Source organism: Anser cygnoides, chromosome 4, assembly GCF_040182565.1.
Source record: "Anser cygnoides isolate HZ-2024a breed goose chromosome 4, Taihu_goose_T2T_genome, whole genome shotgun sequence".
Taxonomy (NCBI): domain Eukaryota; kingdom Metazoa; phylum Chordata; class Aves; order Anseriformes; family Anatidae; genus Anser; species Anser cygnoides.
In genome coordinates, this window is record NC_089876.1 from 71,370,062 (window position 1) to 71,389,950 (window position 19,889).

The 19,889-nt window shown below is 38.4% G+C and overlaps 1 protein-coding gene across 13 annotated transcripts in view; it reads left to right on the forward strand.

Moving 5' to 3' along the window:
* PDLIM5 (PDZ and LIM domain 5) overlaps positions 1-18,409 on the forward strand; it is a 131,749-nt gene extending 113,340 nt beyond the window's left edge. For all 13 annotated transcript variants that reach the window (XM_048049428.2, XM_048049435.2, XM_048049436.2 and 10 more), the window contains 5 exons: positions 3,250-3,424; positions 9,405-9,585; positions 10,599-10,719; positions 14,480-14,595; positions 15,246-18,409. In XM_048049428.2, coding sequence (XP_047905385.1) covers positions 3,250-3,424; positions 9,405-9,585; positions 10,599-10,719; positions 14,480-14,595; positions 15,246-15,335 — 683 coding nt within the window. In that variant the 3' untranslated portion in view covers positions 15,336-18,409. The remainder of the gene's footprint in view (positions 1-3,249; positions 3,425-9,404; positions 9,586-10,598; positions 10,720-14,479; positions 14,596-15,245) is intronic.
* The last annotated feature ends 1,480 nt before the right edge of the window (positions 18,410-19,889 follow it).

A 19,889-nucleotide genomic window follows, 5' to 3' on the forward strand; every position in this document is an offset into this window, starting at 1 on the left:
AGGAATTGAGGGGGATAATACTGTGCAAGACCAACAAGGTTTTAATGTGAATATTAGCAAGGAGAGAGAACACTGCGGGTACAATCTGTGAATATGAGGAGGGAGCTTCCTGGCTTTACACTGGCCTCAAAAGATGGAAGAAGACAGATAATAATAAAATGCCTTAAGATCTTGGTTTTCAAGGATTCTTGAACAGGAAGAAACCTTTTCTATCCTAGTTCCAGCTGCTGATGGCATTTGCAGTGATCAATTAGATGTTGTTCCCCCCAAAGTAGCAAATAAATTTAGAAATGACAGTCAAAAAGCCTTTTAAAACTTAGGTTTTGTCCAGTATCCAAAAATATTCTGGAAATGTGGAGGTATCTGAAGGTTACGGGTTATTTGTCGTTCCCCGGAGTATTTGACACTAATTCTCCACTTGCATTATGGCTGTGATCCCCTGGGGAGTCCTGTATCTGCGGAAGTTCTGGGCATTGAACATGACTTCACCCATTTCAGTGGAAGTGGAGTAGATCCATCTGCCTTCACTGGTCCTCAATTGTAGATGCCCAGTTTGTTTTTGCTTAGGCCACAGCCCTGGCTTAACACGGTACTAATCAGTGTGTTTTATAGTATGGTTTGCTTAAAAGAGAATTTTTGTTTTATCATAGCGTCAGCAGTAGACCGACATTATTTCTCAACCTCGTGAACATTCATCTTCTCCTCTCCTCTTTTTGTGCTTTGAGTAACTCAGAAATTATGGTCTGATTTGTCCAACGGCTCTGAGAGAGGGTTTATGGAGAGAAATCCTACCCTGGCCAGTAGTGATTTAAAGTTGGGCAGCATTCAGAAAAGCATCATACATAAACACAGCACTAATGAAAGTTGTAATGAGACCAAAGAAATAGGAGTAATTGTGGTAGTTGTACTATTTCTTTCTTTAAGCAAGTAGGAGGGCTTTTTTTTTTTTTTTTTAACAGTGCAAACAAGAGCTAGCTGATGTGTTTGAATGGGCTTTGGGATTCAGCAGATAAACACAAATGAGCAATACACTAGAAACTGTGCTGCAATTTGATTAATGGAAAAAACAGTCTTCAAACAGATTTGGTTTTAGTGTGTTTTTTTGTCTTCTCATGAAATGGGACCTGAAAATCAGAAAGCCATTGGTGGTGATAGAGAAGGAAAGTGCTATTAATCAAAACCACTTTTGTTCATGTCTTCAAAGGCTTTCTGCCACCTTTTCCAGTTTTATCTCTTCCTATGTTTTCAGTTTAGCAGGCATTTATAATCTAAAATGAACTACAGTAGCAGAGTGACTTGTTCAAGATCAAGTGCTTTTGAGGTGCACATTTCTGAATACTTTCTACTCAGCAATGCTGAATGTCTCTCTAATCAAGATGTTATTTTTCAAGATGTTACACACTGCTTTATTATGTTATATATAAGCAATATGCTTAATATTAAAAAAAAATAAAAATGGTAATTTGGTATGCTTTTTACTACTTCACACACTGAAGGGGATCCAAAAATATGTCAGTCTTGAAATCACTTATTTTGAGAAAATTCAACTATATCGCTTCTTCATACGGAGGAAAAAATAAGCAAAAGTAGGCATTGTGCCCATACCGGTGGATTAACACCAAACTAACAAGCATGGTTAGAGTATGAAAGTATTGGTGTTAAAAAGGATTTCTTCTCCAGCTGTGTCACCTTAGTGCACCAATATGCAGGAGAGGCTTTTTAGTTTTTTATTATTATTTATTAAAGTTCACTGGATTGGTTTGATTAAATTGTGTAGTGTGTGGCTATTTTCTCTAAATAGTAAGAAATTGTAGTTTCTGTTGAATTTTGTTTGTATTAGCTGCCATTTATCTTTCCTGTGAATTAATATGCTGTGTCCATTTGAGCAGAGAGTGTAGTGTTTTATCAGAAAGATATTTGCACCTTTTGGTAAGGCAAAGGTTGATCAGCATTACATTAAGAAAATAATGGGAAACAATTTTTCACCTTTTCCCTGGAAGATGCTATGAAAGGTGAGGGAGGATGAGTAGCACTAACAGCTAAGACTAACACCTCCACAAACTAATTTTCCATGAAAAGTATTGGCAAAGCTACATGCAGATACCCCAACCACGTGTTGGAGAGATGCATCATTGCATCAGAAGCATTGTCCCATGCTTCAGACATCTCGGTTGTTGCTTGGTTGTTCCTTTCTGAGCTTTCACTCAGATCTTAATTCCACTTTTTGATTTACGAGGTTTAGTATGGCTTCTGTAAAGCCAGGACACAGAGTAAACAAACATGTTTTTGCTTGCCTGTGGTTGCAAACAAAAGGCTTTTTTTTTTTTTTTTAGTTTTTTTATTTAGCTTGCTTGAAAAAGAAAAAGAATTCTCCACTTGACAGGAGTGACTACTCCCATAAACTTGTGCTGTTGTGGCTTGTACATTACCAAGGTATATGTATCAATAGGAGAAAGAAAAGCAGAGGAGTGTTTGTTTCTTCATTACCCTTGGCAACAAGTGTCATCTGTGCATTTCATTTTTGTAAATGCATTTTTCTTACTCCTTAAAAGCTTATATATATGACCTTAAAACCAGAATGCAAATGGAAGTCTATGGATACACACACTTCTGGAAATGTCAGGCTTTTACATCAGAGCCATAATTTTTCTAAACAGATGCGAACACAGCCATTGGAGCGCTTCAGATTGGCAGTGTTTAGTGATCTAGTCTAGTGTTTAAGTTTGGTTTAGAAATATGTTTTCCTTATACAGTACTGTATTTTAAGTTCTTGTACATGTTGTATTGGATGCATATTCTTGTTTAATCTGTTGGTAGTGACATATGATCTATTCGTTATTTTACTCACTGTAAAATGTTTTGAGTAAGTATGTCATATTCTCATGTCTCTGTTCATACACTGATATTCTTGGCGCCAGTTTTTGTATCTAAAGCAAAATAATGCCTTCACAGGTTGTACATTCTTCCACATAAGTTCTTTAAAATGTTGAAATTTGTCCACTGCTTTTACAAGTTAGCCAAAAATGTCCTGTGTTATTTCGCAGACATTTTGTAAAGTAGGTAGGACAGTCTTACTTGGTGGGGGAGGAGGGGAAAATAAGTGCTTTTTAATTTGTTGCTATAAGTAGGCAGGTATATGCCAAGCTGGACAAAGATGTTAGACAAATGTTGCCTGTTGCTCGTATTTCAAAATAATTTGCTTGGTACTGAAAGATGGTCTTCTAAATGCTTTTGGCATTCCTTCCCCAGCTCCTGCCAGTGGATGGACATCAAACAGCATTAAACCGTCTGGAACGACTGCCCCAAGTCAAAAGTTTGCGACGCCACCTCAGCTAACGGAGCAAGACACATTGGTTCAGAGGGCAGAGCATATTCCAGCGGGAAAGCGTACTCCAATGTGTGCACAGTGTAATCAAGTCATTAGGTTTGTATCTATTCATCCCACAGGCTCTCTGACAGCTGAGCTCTGTTTTGCTTTCACTGGTTTTGATTCCTTAGGTCACAAGTGTTTTAAGGCTCCATTTCAGTAACACAGAACATTGTTTTTATATATGGATTATCTAGCAAATCTGAGAATGAGGGAAATGATGGAGGAAAATATAGCAAACTCCTAACAGTCACAGCCTTAAAACCTGTTTTACAGAGAACCAGAAGGCTGGGTGGAGTAGAGCAAAAATAAAACAAAAGAAAAGTAAGCAAGTTAGTTCTCACTTGCACACACTTTCCTATAAAATTTGGAAGATGAGAAGGTTGGAAAACAATGTACAGGAAATCAAATACAGGCTAACTTGTCACAAATGTCAATTTATAAACGAGACTTTCAAATAAGAGTAAAAATAGCAAGCTCCATCCATATAAGAAAAGCAAGGAATATGGGTCTAACAATTGCTGAGAATGGATTAATAATAATTTTCTATTGTTACTTCTCAAATTCCTTGGTGGGCTCTTTGGCAACTGGGTAGTTTGTGTACTTGACTTATATAATATGGATGGAAAGGATTAATCAAGAGAATACACAAAAACAAGAATGCCGATTGAGATAAATAAATTCCACCAAGTCCCTAAGATATCTGTCTTTAGCCAGAATTTCTTATGGAGGAAGAAATTAATCTGGGCTGCATTGTTCAGTCAGTGATTTTTGACAATTAGTCATGATTATCTCATCCAGGGAGCTATAATTGCTTTTTTGTGTTAATATGCAAATCATTCCCAATTTTCATCTACCTTACATTTTATTTTTTCTCTAAAATAGATTTTTTTTTTTCTGGAATTATTAGAAGAGATGTATTCTTCTAAGATGTTGTCGTCTTTGTGGTTGTTCAATTATCTGTGCTGTTGAGCTGCAGGGGCAAAGTAATGCCCTATAATATTTCTTTTTATTCATCTGTCCCATGTTTTCGGTGAACAAGATAGGAGAGCCTGCACAATGTTTCGCCATAGTTAAAGAAAGAAACTTGTTTGATTAGGAAAGTGAGCTCTATGAAATAGATAAATTTCACTCAGTATAACAGAAGATCAAGCTTTCCACCATGCCCTTTAAAGCCTCTTGAGCCCTGGCTTGAATTCTGCATCAGAAAATTCAACTAACTCTAATCACTTGCTTTCTAGGGATGAATTGAGTCCAGCCTGTTGACTTCTATTAGATTTCCATTCTGATAGTTCACTACCAGTTCAGTTAACATCAGGGTAATCTTAGAGGACTCTTTGCTAACTCATCTGTGATGTTTTGGAGGTTTTTTCCTATTTCCATCATATATGTCAAGGAAATAAAAATATATGATCTGAATCTCCTTGAAGCAACAGAAAAAAGCATGAATTCTGAATGTAGATATACATGCTCTCTAATCCAGAATTTGTGCTTCACCGCAAAATGAAAGATTAATATCAAAAAGGCCTATACACTTTTTGGATGAGATTTGTCTGATTCATTGAACGGTTTGGCCTATATAATCATCATGTCTGTCTTTAGTATGCTGACTTTTTTGTTTTCTGGGTGTTGGAAAGCTTTGGGTTCATCTAGTAAATACTGTGTGAGCAACTGTGCGCTTTCATTTTTGTTATTATCGTTTCCATTTAAAAATAACATGAACATAGCAGTTCAAACTGTGCTGCATCTTTCATGCAAGAAACGTTAGTTAGTGCCTTTTACAAGACCCGTGCTTCAGCAGGGTTTCGTGGTGCTCTGTGCCATGGGGTCGCACAGCACAGATCTCTCCTTGAGCGGCTAACCTCTTCTGTCAACCCTTAAAGCACTTGCCGCTGTTCCCTGCTTTCATCACCACTGAAAGGGAGATGAGCTTCAGCCCTGTAAACAGACAAGTGTAGTGGTCTGTGGAGCAACCTTTGCTCCTTAGTGGCCACATAGGAGAAAGGGGGAGCCCTACTTGATAGTACTTAAACCATTGTCACCTATTGTAAGTGACAACTCTTCCTGAATAGTAACTGATACCGTTGTCTGTCTTTAAATTGCTGTTAATGTGTAAATCCTTAAATTTCTTCACATGTTAAATGCCATCTAAATTATTGAAAGCAAGCATTGTTTCATTTGAGTATGAGTTGACATGTGATAATCAATGCCAAATATGCCTAATGTTCACATCATGCAGTGGATTTGAAAGATTGCAGTGGCATTTCAAGTTCAAGCTTTAGCATAATTACAGTTCATGCCCTTACTGGTAGTGTTACCTATGAAAAGGTAGGAGGAGGATTAAGTGACATTGCACTGTGCATCTGCTTTGAAGCCAGAATGCATTGTGGAGTTGGTTACTTTACACTAAGGCATAGAATAACCATGGTTAGTTAAGCCAAAACCATTTCTTAGAGGCATCTTATAACTTTTTAATATATCTTTAATTATTGATACAGTGATTGCATGAAGATTTTTTTTTTTCCAAAGCTTCATTACGTAATCTTTTGTTTCTGTGTCTAAAAGTGTCAGAGTTGGAGGCAAACTAAATTTCCCATGATCTACTTGCTGTGTCAGTCTGGCAAACTTCTGACACATCCTGACGAAGACTTCTGGTTCTCAGGCAGCCTCACTGAGTGCCACAGTGCAGAGTTCACTCTCCCTTTCAAGTCCAAATGTGTTTTCCCTGTATCTCCATTGAGAACATATCTCTGGTATATCTGCCTGTGAATGATGATTTGGTTTTGTCACTTTTTCACAGATCTTAATTAATTTAAAGGCACAAGTGGAAAATTAGGAATGGTGCTTCCCTTGAGCATCTCCTATACAGAAATTATATATCACGTCATTTTCAAATGAGAAGACAATAACTAACAATAAAGTGATTGACCTACTCAGCACATGTGGAAATCCTTTTGATCTCTCCACCACCAAATTTCAATTCTGGCTTGCTGTCATAATCAAAGCCACATGAGAAGCTAGATTATTGCCATGATAATGCATCGTGACCATACCGATAATGTTATATTTAGTTACAAGTAGTAAAATAGTGAAATTATCCTTATATTCCTTGTACATTATTTACTTTTCTTTCCAATTTGACCCTATATCATTGCTACATGTGGGACCCAGATGTTAGATCTGGCTACCAAATTTATGTACCTGGTGATCCTTTGGGACATAACAGTCTGTAAATACTGATGTAAGTACATCAGAATCTCTTAAAAGGAAAAAGAAAAAAGTTACTACTATTTGCCTCCATCTGTGGGTTTGGTTCACATGGTCTTAGATGGTGATGTCAGAAATTTGGTCCAAAGCACATAACATTTGAAAGTAGGTTGGGATGAAGCCGCATTTGTAGGTAACTTTTGCTAGTTAGGTTGTCCCATAGCATCAGGTGGGAGGAAAGTGTTTTTTGAGTATCACCTTTAAAATTAGACTAGTTTACAAAGAGTCAGTTGACAGAGAGTTCTTGGGGGGTTTTGTTGTTGTTGTTGTTAATGCACAAGGAGGGATGAAGTCATCTGTAGCCATCTTCCTATCATTTCCTGCCCTGGCTTATTCCAGTCGGTATGCGTGATGGTGGGCATGTGGCCCCCTCACTCCAATATTTTAACTCTTTTCAACTGAATGAAGCAAATAAATAACTTTTCTTACTGGAAGCTATCGTTTTGATCACAAAAATATGCAGAGACTAGGAACAACTCCAAGTTCTGAATATCATGTTTTAGTGTATTTTACATAGCAGGTGTTTTTTTTTCTTTCTCTCTCTTTTTTTTTTTTTTTTTCTTTCCACATGCTTTGGGGCAGCTTTTAAGTCACTGGTATCATTAAGCCGCAGCGTCAGCTTGACATGTTTAAACTACAGCCTGATTAAAAGTAAAATCGCATTTAGAAAGTGCTCCCCTGGCCACGTGTGCGTGGGGAGCAGGCCCGCTAATGGAACACCTAGGAGACATTGTACAGGGCACGGCCACAGCTGTCTGGGGACTTCTGGGAACGAAACCCTGTAGATGCACTCCTGCACGGTTTCCCATCCGTCTGGGTTCCTGCGCGCTGTCTTGAATGGCTAACCTCAATATGTCAGAACTGTAAACTGTGGAGAGCTAAATGTAGCAGATGTTGTAAAAATTCCTTCCCCTCCTGTCGCTAGCGTGCTTTCTTTCCATTTCATAACTAACCAAGCCTATCATTGCAGTGCAGATGGCCAGAAACCCAATCCTACGTGGAGTGGAGAGAGCCTCTTCGGTGTCGGCCCTGTCTTAATGAATCTGTTAAATTAGCTTGTGCTGACACGGTGCGAGGAGAGCACTTTGTTGTACATAAGGGCTTGTATTGTTTGATCAGCACATAACTGAAAGGGCTTTGATCTAGAAAGGTGCTTGTATGGCAGCAGGAGGGTATCAGGTTAGGTCAGTGTTTGCACTGCTCAGGCATCTGCCGGGAGCAGGGGCAGAGGGCTGAACTCCCCTCGGCTTGCTACTTAAAGGGCTACGAGCTGCTCCAGGAGCTGCTTTTTCACTGCTTTCTCTGCAGTATTCAGAGATGAACAGAAGAAACAGTTTCAGATTAACTATCTTCTTCATCTCAGAAGACGTGTGAGTTGCCCTACACCTGTTTGAGTCCCTTTGTTTTTGAGTTCTCCTCCTGTTGAATATAAATAGCATCTCCAGAGACAATGCAGAAGAGAAATGAAAATAATTACCTGCTCCTCTCAAGGAAGATGCCCTCTGTCTTCTGCCCACGTAGTTATCATCTTACAGTCAGCATAAACCTGGAAACAAATGTTAATGTTTTTGCTTTTCTTCTTGTTGTTTTACTCATATGAGTATCTTATCTTAAACAAAAATGTTCCTGTTGCTTACTTCATTTCCAAAATTGTTTGGCAAACAGGGTGGTGACACTAGTACTTTACACCTTTTTTGAGGTGAAGTATTAGGGAAAAAAAAAAGATGCATTACTGAAAGAATGGTGTCTTTATAGGTATCACAGAAGTGGGAAATTTGGTGAGGGAAATGAACTTGAGCCCCAAAGTTCTCTTAAAACCTAAATTCTGAAAGGTTAAGTGTTGGTTGGACCCAGGAGGTGCCTCATTAAAGTAAATATGTTTGTTAAAGAAATTAGCATGCTGAATATGTTTTCAAATGAATGCTGATACAGTGGCATATACAAGAGACTTACGAGTTATAAAATGAGAAGTTTTTGTTTGCTTAGAAATGGACAGTTTCATTTTGTCCATTAACCTTGTGGCATGTGCCAGACAAATGCTATAAAAGCATCACTATTTTGTGTTTGCAAAAAAAAAAATAAAATAAAATAGAGGAGGTTCTGTCCTTGGAGAAAATTGTCTTATTTTAACTCGCTTCTGGGGAAAGCAAACAAAAAATGCAACTGGATGGGGTTATCTTGTGACAAACTTGTTAGATAAGGACAGCTACAGAATTTTTGTCTGACAGGAAACTGCTGTTATTAGCTCTTAATGGAGTCAAGCGTACTTTAACATTTGTGGCCTTGATATACAAATGCATGTTGAAAGAGAGCTGATGGTATCACTGAGTCAAATGCCTCTTCGCAATAGAGGGAAGCAGTTGGGAACATTGGGAACACATTTCATTATTATTATTATTATTATTATTATTATTATTATTATTATTATTATTATTATTATTATTATTATTATTATTATTTTCTTTCCACTAGCAGCCTCTTCAGCATTGTATTTAATGCAGTTCTGAAATAGCATTTTTGAAATGCCATGAAGTGAAAAGAATTAGTCTTTACTGGGGCCAGGTGTCTCTGGGAGAGAGTTCAGTGGGAAAAGATCTCATCAACACTTGATGCTTTCTTACAAGCCCATAGGAGGGAAGAGGGATGGAGCAAATTTAGAACAAATTTGTGAACAGTGAAATAATGTTGCAGAGGTATTGCTGATAAATTAAAAGCTTTAGCAGGATCTATCTCAGTGGCATTTGCTGATTAATCTTTTCTTCCTAACCAGAGGACCCTTCTTGGTGGCCTTGGGGAAGTCGTGGCACCCAGAGGAGTTTAATTGTGCTCACTGCAAAGCCTCCATGGCTTACATTGGATTTGTGGAAGAGAAAGGGGCTCTGTATTGCGAGGTCTGCTATGAGAAGTTCTTCGCCCCGGAGTGTTCAAAGTGCCAGAGAAAGATCCTTGGAGTAAGTAACCAGCAGCTGACCCGTTCTTAAGTGGGAGCATTAACCACACTGTTCACTGCTTCTTACTAATGAAATTCCCTTTTATGTGGCCCAGTTTGCATTCCTCAAAATGTACTCTGGCCCACCTTTTAAGTTCATATCACATATGGAGTATATATATTTGTCTCTTCTAATACTGAGCCTTTTCAGTTTCTCTCTGATGCTCTTTAAGAAAAGGTAGCATAGTCTCTTTTGCTCTTTCAAGTTTAGCCCCTGTTTTCCTTAAGCTGCTCTGTAGCTGTTGTGATTACTATTTTTTCGTGAGCAAAATGCTTTTAATTGGCAGCTTTTTACAGAGTTGGAGGAGGAAAAAAGAACAAAAAATAAATAATCCTCCTTAACTGAGCTGAACACTGGGAAACACAGGGTTTGGCTAGATTCGAAGTACTGAAATATTCCCTATGGTAATATCGATAGAAAGATGCATTATCCTACTCGGCACTAATATTGCTAATTTGAGCCCGCCAGCTCTTCGTCTGCTGCTTTACTGCAGAAAGCGATGTGTCTGTAGTCTTATGTAACTGGGGTTATGCAGGGCTTTGGCAGCGTGATCCTCAAGTCCTATTTGGCACTGTATCATCTTCCAAAACAACACAGAGCAGTTGTAATTTTTGACACAACGTCTTCTGATTAACTATTTGCAGAGTTCAGGTCAGAGAGACTTCTTTTCATATTTCAGGAGACTAGTGTGGGTAAGATCCTAAGTAAGATGAAGAAGGGGAACAAAAGAACTGTTAAACGTGTCCAACTCTTTGGTTTTTGGAAGGTTCACATAGAGTTGCTTCTGACAAGAAAAGGAGATGTACAATAAATAATTCACTTCATAGACTTTAGCAGTAACTGCATGCACAGCTTATTTTCAAAGTAGCAGTAGGAAGTATTCTTGAAATGAACCACGTGTAGAAGCACTGTCACCACAATCTTGTCGTCACATCAAAATAATGTGTTAATAACTCATTTTCTAATCCCCACAGGAAGTAATAAATGCTTTGAAACAAACTTGGCACGTTTCCTGCTTTGTGTGTGTGGCCTGTCATAACCCCATCCGCAATAATGTCTTCCACTTAGAAGATGGTGATCCCTACTGTGAGACGGGTAAGGAGTAACACGAGCAAAGTTTAGTGCAGCTGTGCAGAGAATCAGAGCTTAATAAGGTTTAAAAAATAATATTAATTCCTTTTTCTCAAGCTCCACCTCAGTGGAAGTGTCCCAGCAAATTCACGTGACTTTGACATTTCAGTTCACACTAACAACAAATGCAGTAGACACTTTGAGTTTGCAACAGGTTTCTTTTGCAGGGAAGATGGGAAGTATTTCTTCATCAACTTCTGTAGGAGCAGGCTTCTTGTCACTGGTTTTACTTGTTATTTCTGTTAGGCTCTCTGCTGTAGGTATCAGTGATACAGCAAAGTGTTAATTTTAGGTTGATTTTCTGGTTGGCTTTAAAATAGTTTATGTAAACTTACTTATTTACGAAACAACCAAATACTAGTAAAGCAAAGCGTTTTACTCTGAATAGTAAAAACAGCAGGGAGGCTACCTCCAAGAACAAGCAGTCTGCCCAGGGAGTTTTTTGCAAGATCAGGGATAACATCTGTCAAACATAAGCTTAAGATTTAAAAAAAAAAAAAAAAAAGTCTGTTGGGGGAAAAATATAGCAATAAGATTACAACACTTGAAAGTCCAATGAGCATAACATGTGGAAAATGTAGTGTAGATATTCAAGGGAAATCTAGTTTAGTTGGGTTTTGTTTGTGCTTTTTTTTTTTTTTAGCATTTCCAACTATCTTTTTGATGTGATTAACATGAACACTTTTTATTTCTGTTGATTTCTTAGTTTGCTTAAAGCATTTCAGGTACCCTTCTGAGCTACAACAGAAATAGATGTCATTTGTAAAACAATTCCACATAATGCAAAAGGAATTGGATGTATTAAAATTTTCTATTTTTGCACCATATATTATTTATATCCATGCCAGAATTGTCAATCAGATATTTTCTGTTTTTTTTTTTCTTTACTGTAAGGAGCATTGTAATCTAGCTAGAAGTGGAAGTGGATTGACTAGGAAGAAATCTAGCTTGAAATCCTAGTGATTTGTTTGGAGCTAAGATTTCCTCGGGGCTGGTCACACAGTTGTTCACAGTGGTTGCTATGAAGAGCAGTAGATAGATACTGAAAATATGAGGAAGGCAGGCAAAATTTACCCAAATTTTCTGTCAGAGTGGATTTGATGAGGTGTTGGCAGATATGAAAGGACAAAGTAGGTTACTGCTAAGTCAGTGTCACAAGTAGGGTAACGTGTTGCTCCTATTGAATTTGCGGAGCAGCAGAGGAAATGGATATACGAGCAGCATCCTCCAGTGTGACAGCATAGTGAAATTTCATCCTGAAGCAGCATGAAGCCCCTCATCTTGGATGATTCAAAAATAGTACCAGAGGGATCAATAACTCCCCTTTGGGTGGAAAGCTCATGACTGGGTTTGTACTGCTAGTATTGAATTCTTGTTCCTGCCACCAAATGACCCGCATGTTGTGCAGTGCATTGATTTGTGCTACTGTTACAGCTCCCATGCACAATATGCACACTTTTGCATACTTTGAGCAGGAAACATCGGGATAAAAGGACAAGATTATTACCCTTTTCATGAAGTTTCTGAGATAAAAAGTTGCTAGCAGAAGTTAAGGCAGACACATTCTGGGAGGTGCTTCGGCAGTGATGTGTTGTAATGACTCTGGCTCTCTACCTAGATGTTAATTTGAGATATATTCACTCTTCAAAGACTTTCAGTCCAGCTGGAGTTAAGAGTCTGTGACTAATTTTAAAGAAATAGAGAATAGAAGTCATTGCCAACTTTCCTTCTTCCTAGTGCAATGAAGGGTTCTAATTTTAAATTTGTATTAGAAATTGTAACAGTGTCAGTTATTAGTATTAGGGGGTTTTAATCTGCAAAATGTCCCATTTCTGGATGTGGATGCTAAAATTAAATTCAATGTGCAGATACATACAACTTTGAACATCCCAGTGCAGTTAGTAACCTGCTTTCAAAAATGCTGCATGCAAGAAGCATTAATATGTTACTCTATGAGAAGTCTGTGTTGGAAGACTTCTGTGGTATCACAATTCAAGCACGTGAACACATGAGAAAGCTGATGCCCTTCATTCTGCCTTATCTATTGTTCTTTCTTCAGACCAAAAGCCAAGTAACTTATCAACACAAACTATAGTGCACATTACAAAAGTTGTAGTGGCTGGCACCAGAAAAATATCAGTAAAAGATTGCATGTGAACATGAATGTGAAGAGCTGAAAGAGTATAATCATGAGACCATGTCCTTCAGGGGTTGTGGACAGAGGCATTCTGCCATTTGTCACTTTTATTGTGTGTTTTCTGATTAGACATTTGCAAATTCATGCCAACAACATACATTAAGGAAGGTGATTGCTGAAGGTGTTTCTTGCCACTGTTAGTCTTCAAGGATTTTACTTTTGCAGAGCACTTGCGTTCCCAGTTTTGCTTAAATTCCTTCTGTGATGCTCTTTGAGGTCATCATACTCAATACAGTTTTACTAAACCAAAACAGACCTCTCCCTGTGCTTGGCACACAAGATAAGCCTCTGTTGTCTCTGCTGCAGTAAGCACCAGAGTGTGTACCTCTGGATTATCTAGTAGAGAAGCAGAATCTCCTTGTACCCTGCTTGTTACTCCTTATAAGGCTCCTTGAAAATAGGCATTGACATCTGATGTCCCTGGCAGTGCCAGAGTGTTAGTATAAAGGATGGAGTCCAGTGCTTCATTAGGGTTGTCACTTTGTCTGTAATCCATTTTGTGAAGATGACATTATATATTTGGAATGGCAGCATGCTTATCCAGAATTCTCTCATGTTATAGCCCTAATGCTGTTGTGTTCTGTGCAGGAAAAACAAACAAACAAACAAAACCCACAACATTTAGAGTTGAAATAAATGGGAAAGACCAGACAGCTTAGGGACAAACTTAGGTCTGCACAGGTGGGCAGTGGATGGCTGCAGTAACTCACAGTCTGTCATATGGCCCTATGCACAGAGATGCAAGCTTCCCATGTGGAGAGAACGTGGGAATGGGGAAGGGTGTAAGTGCCTCCTACTCAACCTCATACATACCTCTTACCCTGCTGCTCTGCCCTGCTTTCTCCTTTTCAACCTTTCTGGTGTCTAGAAGTGAATGGTGGGAATACCTTTCTATGACACCAGTCACTGAAACCCTACTGATATTTTTTGTTAAGCTCGACAAATATACTTGCTAAGCCTGTGGGTTTTGTTTGGTTGTTTTTTAAAGATCCATGCAATAAACTCTAGTGACTAGAAAACTCTTCTTACTTAATTCAAATCGCTCTGTTTAGGACAGGAGCCTAACAACTACACGACGTGTAAAGTGTTCTGGGACAAATACTGTGCCAGAATGCAGGCTAGATCTACACACCTTGCTGAGGAGGTCTGTCATGTAAACAGGCAATAGGAAGCCTGGGTATGCTTTCAAAGCAGAGTCTGAGAGAGCACAAGTAGCATGCAGAGTCTGCGCTGGTGCTCTGCAAGGAGTGCATTTTCCCCCTGAGTGCACTATTGATCTCAAGGAAATGAAACACCAAGATGATGGAAGCACTGCTTGGTTGAAAGGATAAGGAAGGGGAATAGAAGTGAATTACTGAGGAAAAGATGACATCGCTGTCTTTCAGCCTAGGACCTCTTTATTCAGTGCACCCAATCTTATAAAACTTGACAGGACAAGTGCAACGCCATTGAAAGAAAAGCACAAAACTTTCAGTCAGTCTTGCTTTTCTGCATGTGCTTCATCTTTAAAATTTGTATTTGTTGCAGATTACTATGCCCTCTTTGGTACTATGTGCCATGGCTGCGAATTCCCCATTGAAGCTGGAGACAGGTTTCTTGAAGCCTTGGGCCACACTTGGCATGACACTTGTTTTGTATGCTCGGTAAGTAAAGCTGTTCTTCTTTATAAACTAATCCATAGGAGCAGTACTTGTGCTAACATGACCAATATGGGACTTACAGCTAAAATGTCTTTCAGTCCTCAGAACCCAAACAAAAAGCGCTTTTACAGTTATTTAGAAGGTGTATTGCTATTGTGGGCTTTTGGCACCAGTCCAGATCATTTGGCATGGATTGCAGCCCTGTATCCTAGCATTTAACCCTTGACGTTTGTTTCCCTAGAACAAATGTAGAAGGCCATAAAGGAACAGGCTGCATTTCTAAGGTATCAAGAGTGTGTTTGACATGCAGACACTGTAGTCAAAGAGTATCACCTGCTAATATTCGGTGGGTAAAAAAAAAAAAAAAAAAAGGAACCCAAATTCTAATGATGGGATTTTTTTTTTTAATTCTGAACTAACTCTGCTCTGAGTTAAGAGCCTATAGACTTAAAGAGGAAGGCTATGCTTACATCAGCCATTAATTCTACATCAAAAAGAAAAAAAGAATATCCCTCAGAAAAAAAAAGGTATTAATTCTTAGTCTTTGAATATACTGGTGCGTAGTGCAGTGCCATGATTAGGCATTCTGAATAACGTGTGGTGTAATTCATCCATCTCTGTTGGGTGACATTTTCTTTTTGATCCCATTTCAGGTATGCAGTGACAGTTTGGAGGGTCAGACTTTCTTCTCCAAGAAGGACAAGCCACTGTGCAAGAAACACGCTCACTCTATCAACATCTGATGCTTGGAGCTCATCTTGTTTAGCAAATGTACTGAGCAGAAAGAAAGGTTAAAATGTCCATGTTTGGTTAAAGTTATTTATATATGCTTTTCTAAAAATGGAAGAGAAATGTGGAAATTTTAGGGATTTTGTACACTATTTTTTAGAGTGTTTATCAGTTAGGGGTTTGCTTCATAAAAAGCTGGGAATCAGGAATCACACCCAAGCGAAACTATTGGAGTGCCTTTACTTCGCTACTTGGCACGTTACTATATTGGTTTCATGATTTTATGACCACATTTATATATGCTTCAATATGCGAAGTGAAGCTTCTCTAAAAATGAGTACCTGATTTTAAATTGTTGGTTTTGCTGCTATTCAACAAATAAAAAGAGATTGGCTTCAGCGGTCCAGACCACTTTATTGTGCTGATGTTTTTTAAAGTGTGTCTGGAAGTACTGAAGCTAAACTCCATTAAAGAGGAACTCAAAGCAATGGTAAGATTAGATGGAATGTACTTCAACAACTAATATTTTTCATCTGATTCTCAGTTTCATTAAGCCTCCTGCACCATTACACATACCTGTGCCTTTGGCAGTTAGATCTCTGATGGGTCTGCAGAGGACAGAGATTTTTACAAAGCCATCAAGTGTAGGTGGCTGCGCTAGTGAACAAGGATGATTTAGAAGATGCCCATTGGAAGAAAACATAGATGGGATACTGTTCCTTAAACCACGGTATGTGCTACCAGAATACTAGCCAAAATAAAGCAATAGTGAGAGTGTGCTTGACAAGACAAAAATGTCAGATCAACTCTGAAGTATAAGGGAGTGGGTACTATACTCTTATGTTCACAGTTCAAGTTTTAGATAGTTTTCAGTGCCTTGGAAAGGGGAAAGTGCATTGAATCTGCATGTAACAGTGTTTTATATCCAGAATGTGAGACTTCGGTGTTTAATAAGGAAAACGTCTGAAGTGCAACTGAGGACATTGTTTTTCTCTCAGTACATTCTTTATGATGTAGCTCATGAATATGTATATTGGTGGTTTGCCAGGTAGCATACTGAAAACTTATTTTCTTGCTCAGCTGTTATGATTTTTATTAGTTTAGGTTTTTTTTCTCTCTTTTCCACCAGATGTAAGGAATATATTGTTAAATAATATAATATTGAGTTAGGCAGTCCAGTATCTCTCAGTTCTTGCAAGGGAACAGAGACAATACTGTCATTATGCGTTTACTGCAAGCCAGGAGATGTTGCCAATCCTGTGGCTTGATATGAATTTTGCCACAGTGTCAGCACAAGACCCATGCAGCAGCTAAGTCCCACTTACCTTCAAATTAGGGTTTAAGTGGTATGGAGCAATAGTAGGCATATAGGGAAAGGGTGATAACCCTCTGCACGGGGTGAATTTTACTCCAGCAGAGCTGCACAACAGAGAAGGAGGCCCTCTCGGGGCCAGATTAGATTCCTGATGCAAACTGAATTTACATGCTATTAAGTTCAAGTGAGATGTCAGAGCTGAATTGCTATGCTTTAGTGCTCTTTCCAATAGACTTTAGAAATGCACTGTGTGGTTGTTTGTTTTGTTTTGTTTGTTTGTTTAATTATTGATAAAAAGGAGAGGTTTATCCATAAAATCATGAGGGCAATTACAAAAAAAAAATTACTATGGTAGAGTAAAACAATTGTAACAAGAAACATCAACACAAGAGAGGGAGGAAAAAAACACACCAAAATTGCTGTACTGAAACACAAAAAGATATTTCTTATTAATTCAGTAAGACAAATTCATGTGATGGGCTGTTTCACTTTATTTCCTAAAGTTGTTTTCCTTCAATACTACTACATTTCTTTTTAAACTTCTGGTGGTATGGAAGAAATGTCATAAAGCTGTTTAAAATGTTTACACTCTTATATATACACCCTTCTGTGACTGTGGCTGAAAATCAGGAGGATAAAGGCAGACTAGACAAGATACAGCAGTATGAGCCAGCTTGCTTTTGAAATTAGTGGAATGTGGAGAAATGAGTCCTAAAGACTAGGTGTCAGTAGAGCTGTATTGCACATGCATGAGGAAAGAGGATGGGAATGCACATGATAAGGTAATTTCTGTAATTCAGACCTTGCTATTTTGAAGTAGGATAGAAGCTCTTCAGTGGACACAATGGTTGCCAGTGTCCATAAAAACTTTTTTTTTTTTAGTTTTGTAATTTTTATTGGATTTATGTTTCTTAATACATATGCTCTAGGTTTGAAATTTCACAGTTGTTAATGAATAAGAGCACAAACACCTGAAAGGCTCCAGTAGTACTGCTTCACTTAGCTGCTTTGCCTTTTAGTTTCTGCTTTGTCTATTTGTTTAAAATTTAAAAAGGAAGCATAGAGTCAATGACACATACTGAAAATTTAATGGGTCTCTCAAATTATATAAATCAACTAAAACAAAAAGGAACATAATGTTTATCATTATTTTAATAAGTGAGATTTTAGTAGAGCACTTTATAATAATGCCATATATCTCACTGAATATTTATTACTTTTTTGTTGTTTAGGACTATTTCATACCAGTATCTTTGTATTTTGTTTTATTTGTAAGCCTGCCTATTTACCTCTAGAATTTTTTGGTGTGTCAGTGTGTATTTATGTATACTTATCTATGTATGCACACGTATGTGTGTACAGTGAGACGTACATATATATGCACATATACATGTGTATATTTGATTGCAGACTTGACATAGCAAAAATCAGCACCGTTCCATTGTCATTTGGGGATAAGATTTCCAACTATTTTTCATAAAACAAATTTACAGCATTCATGTTTTGAAGGAAAGTTAAAAAGCTAGGAGACCCCTGTTAATAATCTAACTACTGTAGGTTTTTGCATGCATTTTCAGTCAGTAATTACTTTTTCTTCCAAAACTGTGCCTGTTAAAAGAATTGGGTTTAACTCTGAAGGTAGAACGTCTTTATTAGTGAATAATCGAATCATGATGACACTTTCAGCATATTGTAACTAAATAATTCAGAAATATGTGTAAATATAATAAATGCTTAATATAACAATGCAATAAACGTAAAAGCAAAACTTGAGTAGTGGTCCTGTATGTGTCGGTCTGTTCAGCTGTTTACCTGTCTCCTGATGGGGCTACTCACATCTAGCCATGTGGATGGTTTTGCTAACGGGTAAGAAGGCGAACTACATCGGTTCACAGATCAGTTTCTTGAATTTCCTTTTTTTTCGTTGTTTTACTCTAAGCAGTCAGCTGTTAAGTCCTGGTGATTTTTGTGTTTGTGTTTAATAGTCTTGGGTGTCAAATGTTGGCTGTTCACGTTTGCAAATGTAATAATAATTTAAAAACAAAACAACAACAACAACAAAGAAAACCACAACATGAAAAACAGAACTCGCTATCTGTCCTCAGCTGTTTTGCAATTACTGGATTTTTTTTTCTGAATCACAGTCAGTAAAAGAAAGTCATGACTGTACACATGAATAAATGTAATTTTAGTTGCTTGTTCTTCAAATTTTTTTGGGGTAGAATGGAGGCTTCAGCAAGTTGGCCATGAGCCAGCAACATGTCCTTGTCACAAGGAAGACCACCAGCCTCCTGGGCTTCGTTAGGCAGAGGATTGCCAGCAGGCCAAGGGTGGTGAGCCGCCTTCCCTGCTCAGCTTTGGTAAGACACACCTGGAGTGCTGGGCTCACTACTACAAGGGAGACATGCACACACTAGAGTAAGTCCAGTGCAGAGCCACGAAGAAGATTAAGGGCTTGGAGCATGGTTTAGTGATGGGACTTGGTAAGTCAGGTTGATGGCTGGGCTTGATGATCTTGAAGGTCTTTTCCAACCTAAATGATTCAGTGATTCTCTGTCTATGAGGAGAGCCTGAGAGCTGGGACTGTTCAGCCTGGAGAGGAGGAGGTTCAGGGGAGATCTTACCAATGTGTAGAAATACCTGATGGGGAGAGTAAAGAAGATGGAACCAGGCTCTGTCCAGTGCTATCTAGTGACAGGGCAACTGTGGGAGTGGCACAGGCTGCCCAGAGAGATTGTGGAGTTCTCTGTCCTTGGAGATTTGCAAAACCTCACTGGATGTATCCCTGGGAAACCTGCTCTGGCTGACACTGCTCTGAGAAGGGGAGTTGGACTCGACAAGGTCTGCTCATCTCCAAACGTCCCTTCCAACTTCGGTGAGTCTGATCTCCATCTTTCCTGAAGATGGAAGTATCGAACACTGTAGAATATATAACAATGTAGAACTCAGATTTGGCCAATTACTATTTATTTGCTATCTTTACTTAACTCTACCGCCCAGCTAGAATACTTTGCAATATTTGTTTAGAAGTGTTTAGTGTTTTTCCTGTGTTGAGATTGTTCAGTGAAATACTGCCTGCTCTGGCAAGCATTATCTGATACTGTACTTGGCACAAAGCATTCTCTGCTTTCACCGTGGGATACTTAACCATCTACTATAACATGGCCAATTACTTCATGATAATACCAGCCTCGTAAGACTCCTTAGCTGAATCTCCCTTAACTAAGCAAATGTACTGTTGTTTTCTACCTTT